Source organism: Eumetopias jubatus, unplaced genomic scaffold (assembly GCF_037043125.1).
Source record: "Eumetopias jubatus isolate StellerSeaLion01/CBP00866 unplaced genomic scaffold, mEumJub1_p1.0 scaffold_3, whole genome shotgun sequence".
In the NCBI taxonomy this organism is placed as follows: domain Eukaryota; kingdom Metazoa; phylum Chordata; class Mammalia; order Carnivora; family Otariidae; genus Eumetopias; species Eumetopias jubatus.
This window is the reverse complement of record NW_028274809.1, coordinates 95,951,408-95,963,891: the sequence shown is the minus strand read 5'-3', so window position 1 is coordinate 95,963,891 and position 12,484 is coordinate 95,951,408. Positions and strand designations below refer to the sequence as shown.

At 40.7% G+C, this 12,484-nt stretch overlaps 1 protein-coding gene across 1 annotated transcript in view; it reads right to left on the bottom strand.

Annotated features, from left to right (window-relative positions):
* Positions 1-12,484, bottom strand: part of NCKAP5 (NCK associated protein 5) — a 520,582-nt gene that overhangs the window by 274,466 nt on the left and 233,632 nt on the right. Inside the window, exon 4 of the mRNA XM_028101367.2 lies at positions 3,883-4,032. Coding sequence (XP_027957168.2) covers positions 3,883-4,032 — 150 coding nt within the window. The remainder of the gene's footprint in view (positions 1-3,882; positions 4,033-12,484) is intronic.

The following is a 12,484-nucleotide window of genomic DNA, read 5'->3' as shown; positions in this document are numbered from 1 at the left end:
ATCTAGGCTTCCCCACTTGCAGTTTCTCCTTGTCCTTTGTCCAGATTTTCATACAGCTGTCTCCCTTGTGTTATTTATTCATTTTCAAAGATTTTATTCATTTACTCGAGAGAGAAAGAGAGAGACAGTGCCCAGGAAGAGGAGCTGGGGTGCGGAGGGGCAGAGGGAAAGGGAGAAGCAGACTCCCCCCATGAGCAGGGAACCTGACTTTGGGCTCGACCTCAGGACCCCAAGACCATGACCAGAGCAGAAGGAAGATTCTTAACCAACTGAGCCACACAGGTGCCCCTCCCTTGTGTTATTTATACTGCACCCAAATGGCCTGGTAATCAGCTACCATTGTAGGTAAATAAGTCTCTCATTTCTACCCCCTACTCTCTTGGTGACTATATCACCTGGATTTTCTTATTCAGAGGCACTCATTTGTCTGTTTGTTTGCTTGCTTATTTATTATTTAAGTGTGTAGTTTCTGTCTCTGTTCAACTGGGGTTTTGGAACATGAGAATTGATCTGCTCCTAGTATTTGGCCCATAGAAAGTATTCAATAAATATCTATTTGACTATGAACTCAACATATAATTGTGATGTGCAGATGGCTTTGAGAATTACTATTTTAAACTACCTCATTTTAAATAGGAATTACTGATTAACAAAAATGCTTATGCTTAGCACTTTAATTGTCATACTTTCATGGAAAGGTATAACTAAGTAGAAAATGCTGTTACTCACTTTAGCACATTTAATTGCCATGTTTTTCTGCACAAAATAAATCTTTTGTATAAGAAGCCAAGTTCCTCTGACCTTGAGGCTATAGCTAAGGCATGAGCACTTACCTGAAGGCTCAGAACTCCCAGGTTGTCTCAGGCCTGCTCTCCCCCTGGCTAGAGTCTGGGAATCAGAGATGCCGTGGGAGTTGAGACTGAGCAAAGGGCATGTCCAGCTTGATTTCTAGTCAGGTGTGAAGCTGGTCAATGAGTGATTAGAAAGGGCAGGTGGGAATGTACAGAGGGAGGCCTGAGACAAGCAAATCATGTATTTTAAGGAACATGCCCATAAGCAAATCCAGGGCCTGAGGCCAAAATCCAGGGCAGACACAAGGGAACAAGGAAGACACAAGGTCAAGTCAATGGACTGTGGAGGTCAAGTATGGGAAAATCCCTTGACTCAGTGGTCGTGGATGGGGTAGGAAAGAGGGGTGGTCATTTGATAGAGACTGTGACAGGGCAGTGCTGTTGAAAATACTGAGTTTGATCCTAAGCTGAATAAGCAGCCTCTTAAACCCAAGTCTTGAAAATGAGAATTTTTTAGAAAACATAGAAAACACTACACCTGGCACTTAAAAGCAACAGAAAATGTGCAAGTGGCATCTTTATCACCCGTGTCACTCTTATGGCACAGATATAAAGTACAGTAAACAGTTCCTCCACCAGACACCAGGACCCTAAACAAATCTTACAATTTAGGCCCAGGGAGAGCAGTTGCTAATTGCTCAGACAAAAGAGAGAGGAGGGTGGGGAGAGATGGAGAGAGAGAGAATATTAATTATTATTTTGCTTGCTGGCCCTGGAGCTCTTTTTGGAGGGTAAATGTTTTATTTAGCAAAATACCTTGATGAGCCCTGGGACGGTATGGAATGAGGCCATGAGTGGAGCGCAGGGACCGAGTACAGAGCCCCGCATAACCCTGTGGGGGGAAACATAGCATGTGGGAAAGAGCTGGCCATATTCTCTTGCCAGGCTGGGAACTGAGTTGCAGAAACGGGCAAGGGAGAAATGCCCTGCAGCTGAAGGACTTGGAGGAAACAGCTAACTGAAGATCAAGTTCAAATGGATAGTAGTGAGAATTGTGGGTAAGGAGAGAGTTTACTTAATACTGAGCAAAGACTTCTAGGAAACAAGCAGTGACATTGACCAGAAGAAATTAATTTAGAAAATAAAATGTTTTTGTGAATTAAAATTGCGGGGATTAATGGCACTTAGAGATATCATCTATTGCATCCAACTATTGCTGGACACAAGAGTTGTTGCTTGAAGTATAAAGATCTCTGTGAAAGAAAAAAAAAATACCGCTTCTCTTTTACTCAGTGAGGGGTTAAGAAACATTTCCTGCCAAAGATATTTTTAAAATACCTCTTTGCTTGATAAATGAAATGTCCTTCACAAAGTTGTCTCAGTGACAATTAGATGAACTAAGAGCCATAGTCACTGTAATTAGGAATAAAACTAACAATTTAAGTACACAGTTCTAGGGAAATAAGAAATTGTAGTAGCAACTAAATTTCTACTCTTAAATCCAGGTAATTCAAACTCTAGACGAAGCTATGACTTTCTCAAAGCTCTCAGACAGCAACCTCAGTCTCCCTTGAGAAGGCTTTCCCACCTTCCTCGGTGACCTTCTTAAAAACAACACAAGTGTGAGAAGCTCTGGGGAGACGGGAAGGATTCCTGGCTGTGTGCCCCATGGGGCTGCCAGACATTCCCTAAGTTGACTTCTCTTCTGCCCCATGTTTGGTATCACTTGCTCAACCTGTCTGTCCATCCTGTCACTCGTGTGTGAAGTAGCTCAGTTTTTCCACTCATAGTTCTTGTATTAATTGCTAAATCAAGAGAAATAGGAAAAAAATGATGTAACACAGCCAGGAGCCTTGGAGTGGGTGCATGGAGGGAGCCATGTACCAGGTACCACTGCACAAATATTAATTCATGTCATCGGCATCAATGCCCTGGAAGATAGCTTACTATTAGGATTCCCCGTGTTTACAGTTGAGTAAACAGAAGCACAGAGCCTAGTGAACTGACCGAAGGTTTCAAAACTAGAAAGGAGAATTGGGATTCAAACAAAACCCTGGGAATCTGGCTCCAAAGTCCATAATCTGAACTCTTTTGCTTTACCTTTGCTGAGGAAATTAGTTTAGAAAGGGTGTGCTCACTATAGACAACATGGTGGATTGGAGGCAGAACTGCAGTAACCAAGCATAGAAAACAAGACCTCACTGGATCTTGTTTCTTCACATTTATTTTCAGGCTTCTGTCAACCCTATTGTTGAACTCTATATTTAGATGTTAGCTGAAGGTCCCTTGTACCTAGTTAAGAGGAAATGGGCTCACCATAGTCAGGCTTAAAAGTAACTATGTCCCTGTTCGAGGTGCTAAGCCAACTTGTAGATAAAGCCACCTTCACTGAGTCTTTCAGCATGTGAGGTATTAATCGAGATCTAATAACTGGAATGTTCTCTGAGGACTGCTATAAACATTGAGGAATTAGCATGTGCAGTGATGCCAAAGGCCACTCAGTAAGAGACCAGTGGTTTCAGATTGTCCTGGAGGGTTGTGGTAGCTCCAGATCCTCCTTAAAGTGCCCTTAGCTCAGCTTCACTTCTACCTGTTTGTTTTACATGTCGAACTTCTGCACAGATTTTCTTTTTAAAGAAATGCTTAGACTACTTGAAAATTTGATTTTTTTTCTTGCAGTCATCTTTATATAGTACTGGATAGTTTTATTTATTCATCTGCTCAATTAGTCCTTATATTATGTATTGGGGAAAGCAAAGTGAAATACCACACAACACCTTTCCTCACGGAGCATGTAATTTTAGGAGTCCTGATCCAGTGTGAGGGCCGAACTGAATTTAAAATGAATTATTGTCCTATGTACGCTTTCTAAAGCATTGCAATCAGAATCATGAGGTCAAGACTCTCAGGGCTACAAATTTTAACTTTTTGCTCATCAGTGACAAATGAATCACAATGGGAGATACTAGGATCCTATTCGTCTAGGAGAACTGAGAAAGGAAGTCTTATACTCACTCAAAACCGATGTCAATAAAAGAAGCAAAGCACTGTCATTTTTCTTTAAACATGTAAAAATTGTTTCATTTCTTACCTCTAGAGCCTTCAATCTTTCCAACAGGAATTTGGTGTTTTCTTTCCCCTCATCTGCACTGCTGCTTTCGCTCCTCGAGTCCTCATCCACCACCATGTGAAGACCTTCCAAAGTTCCCTTGTGTTTTCTCTCTTCCTCTGATAGTTTTTCCTGAAGCGAGAAAGAATTACTGTTTTCAATAATCTCCCCTGAAAAATAAGCAAGACTATAAGGCTGAAAAGTCTGGAACCTCTCTATTGCTTTTAATGTTCTTCTGGGGGCTGAGGTAGAGAAGATTTTGCTAAACAAATTCTCAGTGGTGTTATATTAGTAAAACACAATAGATAAATTAATGAATGCTGGCAAGACAAAGCCATTGGGTCAATACCTCTGAACGCCAAAGTCCTCTGCCCTGTTGGAGAAGTTGACCCAGGCAACAAAACCTTCGGTGGAATCATGGGGGTAATCCATTTTTATCTGCACCATGGAATTCAGCTATACTCTAAACTGGGGAAAAACAAATCAACCTTGATACCTTGATTTGTGAAGAGCTTAGCTTCCCAAAAGAGGATCATTCAAGTCACTGGACATGCAACTATTTAATTATTCTAAGGGAAAATAAAATATTAGGAAATACTGAAATGAGAGTGATTTCAGGATTCTAAGTTGAAACCAATTAGTTGCTTTGGCTTGATGACACCGCTCTTAAGGACCCTTTAGTTCCTTTTCTAACACTCCAGGATTTGTAGTATAGCCTTGAGGCAGACAAAATGTCCTTATCTTGTCTTTCTTCCCTGTGGGAAGCTCCTCACTCAACCTTATCTCTGGCAGCTTTTGGAAGCTGAGAAGTGTTAATTTGAGCCTTATGATTGCCTCTTGTTTTCAAGTGAAAAAGAAATGTCAAGAGAATATCATATGAAAAAAAAAAATCTCATCCATTCTGTACATATATTAAGACCCTTATGCGACAGAACCGGGTGACATCATTCCATCACACTATTGAATTCTAACCCAGACACTGCAGAAATCGTTGTCTTAATACAACTGGTTGGCAACCATGTGGGCTAAACTGGATTATCGGTGGTGAGAGACTTCTTTATATTTAGCATTAACTCAGGTCATTTGCCAAAAGGAAGCAAAAAAGCTAGGAATCTTCATCTCTAGGCCCTTAGAAAATCTACTCAGAGGGGGAAAAGTCGGTTTTTCCAACTGTGTTCACAAAAGTGCTTCTAAAAATGTTTAACTTATTTTTTGAAGGTAAATTATAAAGTATGTAAAAATAGGTCTTAATATGTATGTACATGTGTATTAATATGCACTGACAGATAGATACATACATACACCTGGAGACCACATAGTAACTTAACGCATGTTAATCTGTTTTATATAAATTTATATAAATTTCAAGCTATAATTTCTCCTGTCATCTCTCTATAGAAATGCACAATTGATTAGGAGGGTGACAGCCCTTTAGGAAATCAGGCCTTGGCATGTCTAACCAGATATAACATGCAGATGTGTTCACTTCCATATCACGGATGATTTCAGCTCAGATAAATGTCATGCAAGTTTAAGGTGGACATCCTCAGGGCAGGACAAAAATCCAGGTCATGACAGTATTTTTATGGTTTTGATTCCTTAAGATCTGGTTACTTGTCATACTTCCATTTCATAATAAGGAACATGAAATTTGTAGAGTTGCCAAATGAAGACTTGAGACTGTAATTAAAACCTAAACTGGGACTACAAAGCAAGTTGTTTTTTAAAAAATATCATCCACATCTATTTTTCTGTATGAATTATGCTTTTTCACTGCTCTTTCAGCCAATTCCACTTGTATTTTCACTCTCTTCCTCCCTCCCTCTCTTCTAGTAATCAGGGCTCTACAGCTAATTAAAACAAACAAGAGCCACTGGTATGGCAAATGAGAAGCCAAAAGACTTCAGAGTAATACAGCCAGGTTCCAGATCTACCATTTATCGGCTTAGCAAATATCTTGGGCAAACTACTAAATTTCAGTAACTTTTGGTTTCTTTGTCTTCTGAATACCTAAGTAAGGTTAATGCCAACAAATATGGTATACACATATATACAATCAATTCTCATTATTTCTGGTAATTCTGTTCTATAAAGTTGTCATGAACACTGAATTAGCAAATACTGCTCCTAGGGGAAACACAGGGTTAGGTTCCTGTAGGCAACATTTCCGTCACTCATCAATACCCAATCTTGTTTTATGAGTGCCTATATTTAAAGACACATTATTTAATATATACTGTTAATTCATTAACATTGAACTAATAGCCTACAGTCCTGTAATGCATACCTGAACAAAGTTATCTAACACCTGTTTTCTCCATAAGGCACATCACAGCCTTCTTGCCCTTAAGAACACTAGACAGCATTTCAGCAATATGCTTGAAGGCCATTTTAAACACTGAAATCACTAACAGAAAGCACAAAATATGAAAAGCGTGGCACTAAATAGAACACAAAAGGACACTTGTTTACAGTAGGAGGTCAAAAACAAGAAATCAGAGTGGTGCCTTGTTTGACCTCAGCTGGGAACGTATGTGTCAGGTGACTCAAGGTTTTCACTACCCTGCGAATGTCCGTGATTTATCATCAAAGCACTACACAATTCGATTGTAAACAAATTTTAGGGAGTAGGTGAATTCAGAAATACAAAATCCAAAAATAGTGAGGATTGACTATACAGGCACACACACATATGCACATACACTTGAAGTGTCTAGGCACAGTGCCTAAATGTTATTATATAAAACAACTGGAAACAATTCAAGATGATATAGATTATATGTGAGCGTTTAGATTGCATAACATGCATGGGTGATTTTACATAGTTTGAAAAACGGGTGATCAGTGGGGGCTGTGGGATATGATTTCATGGAAATGTAACATGACTTATGCTTTGACACAGTAATACAACTTGACTAGTTAAAGAAACAAACAGTGGGATTTGGGGTTGAAGAGAAAACTGAAACAAAGGCTCCCAGGGAGGAATAAGTTTTGTCCTTATTGGTTTATGAGAAAACCAGTTTGATGACAGTACACACAAAGGAATACTGAGAGAGTAGTTGAGTACAGGATTGTACAGTAAAAGAGAAAAGATTCTGGGAAATGAGAAATAAAAATTCAGACACCATTCATTGATTTGTTCATCCTACAAAAGTTTATTGAGTGTGAACTCCTGGCCATTTGCTGTTCTGGGTGCTGAAGATAGGGCAAACAAGACACAATTCCTGTATTCTATAAGTTTATATTCTAATGATGGGAAACCTGCTAAACTCCAAGTCAAATCAGGAAGTTATGTAATTGTAGCTAGTGGTAAATGCTATGAAGAAAATAAAACAGCATGAAGCGATGGTCAGCGACATGTCTAAAGAAAATGTTAGATATGGGGATGTCAGCGTAAGGTGAATCAATGTAAGAAGAAGTGGCCATTTGAGCGGAGACCAAATGATGAGGAGGAAGCAGTCAAGCAATGGCCTGGGATAAAAGCATTCCCAAACAAGTTAGAGCAAAACCAGTGCCCAGAGGCAGGGCTAAGCTTTCCTTGCTGGTGAGCTGGGAGAGAGTCCGTGTAAGGGAGCAGAGTCACTGTAGGAGGAAGTCTAGCAGGAAATGTGACCAGAGAGAGAGAACTGGAATATGAAAGGTCTTGCAGGGCATGAAAAGAGGTTTGGACTCTATTCTAACTGCAGTAGAGAAGAATTGGAGGCTAATCAGGGAAGTGACAGGTTCTGGTTTACATTTTAGAAACATCATCCTGACTGCCATCATGGAGAATGGGCTGTGCAGAGAAGGAGCTAGGAGACCCGCGGGGACGCCTTTATATGAGAAGAAATAAAAATTAGGAATACTGTGAGGTTTTCAGACAAAGGCTTATCAAAACCAGTTCTCATACTGGATGGAAGGTCAGAAGCCCTGGCTTCAAAGCCCAGTTTTTACACCGTTGCACCTTGCTGGGCCAATCCTCCAACCTTTTTCGTTCTCAGTTCCCCCCAGATGTAAAAATGAAAGGGGCTGGACTAACTGCGCCTTCCATTGCTGAAGTTCTAACAATTCAATTACTCAAGACACCATTCTCAGGGAGGAAATGTCATCACTATGCTCCATGGTGACAGAGACGGCAGGAGAACAGAAAAAGAGCCTCTACATTTTGTAATAAGGGTATTAGTGGGGACTGGAGAGCTAAAGCATGATGATGACACCCCGCATTGTCAGTGGCTAAGCAGAAAGTGAAAAAAAGAGAAAATAGAGGCAATTTTCTTAGAGGCTTATTTGAAAGTCTGGCAGGGAAGGGAAGGCAATAGAAAGAAGCATAGCCAAAGGGCATTGCAGAGATAAGTGGAAACCTTTTTCAAGACCTAGAAGACTGAGTTGTTAGAGGAACTAAAGAGAAGAGGGGCAGCACAGGTGGGGATGCTTAAGAGGAGACCTCCAAAGCAGAGGGGGCAGAGGATGAAGGGCGCTGCTGGAGAAGGCAAGGTTTTTCAAATGCGGTCCCCTGAAAAAGATCATTTTACAGCTTAATTCCCAAGTTAGCATTTCTAAATCACTCGTTAGTGTCTAGCTTAAGGTTTTTTTTTTTTGTAATTACTTATTTGATTGTATTGTAATACACACATATAGATATTAAATATGACAAATACTGTAATAGTTTCAAAATAATATTAGTAGAAATATAAATCTACTGAATTCAATTTAAGACTTCTTTGCCGGTATTTTTTTGTCTTTGGGTGGATAGTCAAAATATAGTGCTTTAAAGTCATGATAATTTTTCTCAAAGTGATTATTACCAGTAACTTTATACCGAGTTAGGTTTATTTCCTTATTTTTTGCTTTAGATAGGTTTTCTCTTTAAATATTGTTTTTTCAAATTTTGATTTAAATTTTAGATAGTTAACATATAGTGTCATGCTGGTTTTAGGAGTCGAATTTAGTGATTCATCACTTACATGTAACACCCAGTTCTAGCTTAAGTTCTTAAAGGACAAGAATTTGAGTACAAGCAGTTCATTTCAGAAACACAGTGAACACCAGGAGGGAAGTGACCAGGAAAGAGATTGGAGCCATTAAAGGCATAATACTAAGCAGCTAAAGCTAAATCTATGGGGGGCGCCTGGGTGGCTCAGTCGGTTAAGCATCTGCCTTCCGCTCAGGTCATGATCCCAGGGTCCTGGGATCGAGCCCAGTGTCAGGCTCCTTGCTCAGCGGGGAGTCTGCTTCTCCCTCTGACCCTCTTCCCTCTAGTGCTCTCTATCTCTCATTCTCTCTCTCTCAAATAAATAAATAAAATCTTTAGAGTTAAATCCATGGGACACTCAGGAAAATGGGGCCAAACACAGGCTCAGAATCATCCCACCCCAGCGGTGAGGTAGTTGGGGTGTTAAGGCACCAACCCCATAGGAATCAATGGTTGAAGTACCTTCTGGAGTGTCTGTTTCCTGGCATTTTCAGCCTGCCACAGGCAGTGAGGCTATGCATACTTCTCACATAAAAGTACCCCCTGGCACAGACACTGAGAGCTGGAAGTTCCAGGAGCATTCTAGATGGTTCTGGGGTATGGACATTACAGGCAGGGCAGGGCATTACAGGCAGAGAGGAAGCTTGTGAGGCCTCTGATGTGACACTGCCCAAGAAACCACATCTGTATGCTACTCAGACCAGTCCTAAAAGCACACTTTGCTGTGTTCTACACTGTAAAATGCCCTGAAACCAGAAGGTAGAGCAATCTGTCCTGTTCTTTTCTTCACTCTTGCCTCCTTAATCACTTCCCAGTGAGAGTGTTAGAGGATAATGTAATGAGGAGAAAGAGGGCGGTAGAAAGGACGTATACTAAGTAAGTAGGTGCGCAAGAGAAAAATAAGCAAAGAGAACGTGGTAGAAGAGACAAAAGTCGGAGAGAGCTAGAAATACAGCTGTACCCCTACCCCACTGACAGATGACTACTGTCCATTTCAGAAAGGACAGTTACTGAGTGTATATCACACTCATAAAAGCATGCGAATATTTTTGTAAAAAGTCAAGTATATGTATTCTACCCACATGTAAATAACTCATCTCAATCAGAGATTTTAGTTCCTTTGCCAAATAATCATCTGTGATGCACATGGCAAAAGAGAGAGAACAGAAACGTGGTTTTAAAGAAAACAATTTCTTCTCTTGAAACTCCATGAGAGAAACAAGAAAAATAAGCCAAGTCTAGGCCTGAGGATGCCAAGGTGTGAACAGAATAAGTTGATTCCAGAGGTGACCTGTTTTCATGTTTTAGTTCTTTATGGACTTTAATCAGCAGTGAATTCTGTAAAAGTGAGGCCACCACACAAACAACTCTCACTCCCCACGTATTTCATATATGGTTGAGACCATAAGCTTGTTTGCCTCAACAAATACCAGCCAGTACATAGGAAGCTAAAGATTTAGGAGCTCAATTAGTATCCAAGGGTTTAAATCAAACTTTACCTTGTCAGTACATAAAGCAATCCTTAGAGCTCTAAGTTTCTCTAAGTTACCAGGGTAATGATTCACCTTTAGGGGAGCCCTCATCTTTTGTTCTCAGCTAGTCGGCATCATCAGGCCTATGTAAAATAAGATCAATCAACACAAAGCTCAAGTTGCATCAGTTCATCTCAGACACATGATAGTCCAGGGAGCAAGGAGCACATAGTATAGCTCTTCACTGATGGCCGGCGACTGTTCACTCAAAAACATGGGGGAAGAAAATGATCATAATGCCCTTCCCCCAAAAGTATCTCATTCATCTTTTGGTCACCAGCTTCCCCCAGCCTAGCACACAGTGGGAATCAAGGAGGGTTTCATGTGGTCACCTTACTTTATAACTAATTAATTAATCCATCCATCCCATAAATATTTACTGAGCAGCTCCTATATGCCAGGCCCTGTAGAAGATGTCTGAGGAACAAAGGGGACTAAAAACATAGGTGGCTCCTGTTCTCACAGAGCTTAGCGTCTTGTGGAAGGGGACAATTAATCAAAATGTCACAAGCCAGTGTAAAATAGCACTGCTATATGTGTGGTGCAGAAAAGACTTCGAGAATCAATAATAGAAGGATGCAAAAGAAAGGCCAGGAAAGCGTGGGAGTTAACCAGGAAATGACCATGAGGTGGGAAGAAGAGAGGGCAATTTAAAAAGTCTGAGAGGAGGAAAATGAAGCTGACAGGGCCAGGCCACAAGCCAAGGAATTTTGCCTTAACCCTAAGGGCAATGGGAAGCCACTGACTGTTTTCCTGTGCGCACATGCATATCTGTGTGTGTTAGAGGTGACAGGGTCAATTTGTGTTCTAGAACAGCTCTGTGGTACACTGTGGAGGATGGATGGGAGGGAGGTTAACACAGATGTGGGGAAAATAAGATACTACTGCAATCATCTAAGTAGGAGTTGACTGAACAATGATTAAAATGACAATCTCACAAAATGAGACCTCATAGTTTGTACATCATCTTGTAATTCTGATTCTTTGGTATGCAGCTCCTCCAACAATGACAAATAACAAATATTTCCTGAGGTCATTGTTGTTCATATAGTGGGCCAACAGCAATTGGCATCAGAGTCAAGGTAGCAGGGGCAAGGAAGAAGTGTTGCTTGCTTAAAATGCAGATACCTTGGCCAACTTGGGCCCTAGTGAATCACTATGCCTGGTGGTGGGGCTAGGAATCTTTAATTTTAGAGAACACCCCAGGTGATCCTAATCCGTGCTTAAGGTTACCGGCCTCTGGACAAAGAGGCTTCAGCATAAAACCTAAATCACTTACTTCAGATACTCTTTTGAGGTTGAATACTTAATTCTTATAATTAATATGTAAAATGGAGATATAATTAGTCATCCAAAGCAATACCCACTGGAGACTAAAGGGGGAGAGTGGCTACTCATAATAGGTGACAGTAGGTGTAAACCAGGCCAACTGGGACATATTCATCCTTAACTTGCTAAATTCTACTTCAGTAATAGATGTCAGATTTTGACCTATTAATAGAAACCACTCTATATTAGTGTAATAAGATGCCCTTGGGAAATGTCTATTTGAGTTCCGAGATGCCGGTGCCCACCAAGTTATGATTGTTCCTTCTCACAGATGGCATTAATAGTTTATAGCTACTTTTAATGGCTTCTACAGCAAGGGACACTAACTTTCCAGGAGATAGGTTCTACATGTGCAGTATGAAAGGGAAAAATGACTCCACTGCTGGGAAAGCTTTCCTAATTTAAATATAATGCTTGCTTGCTTCTTGTTTGTATTAAAGAGAAATGAGGAGAAATCTGTCCATTAGCGTCTTACATGAGGTAGGAAAGGCTCAGCTGGCTGTCACAATGAGTTCAAAATTTCTTTTTTTACTTTTTTTCAGATTTATTTATTTCAGAGAGAGAGAGCAAGCGGGGAGAGGGGCAGAGGGAGAGAACGAATCCTCAAGCAGACTCCTTGCTGAGCATGAAGCCTGAAACGGGGGTCCATCCCAGGACCCTGAGATCATGACTTGAGCCAAAATCGAGAGTCAGATACTTAACCAACTGAGCCACCCAGGCACCCCCACAGTTTCTATATTACGAAAAATGATGGGGCGCCTGGGTGGCTCAG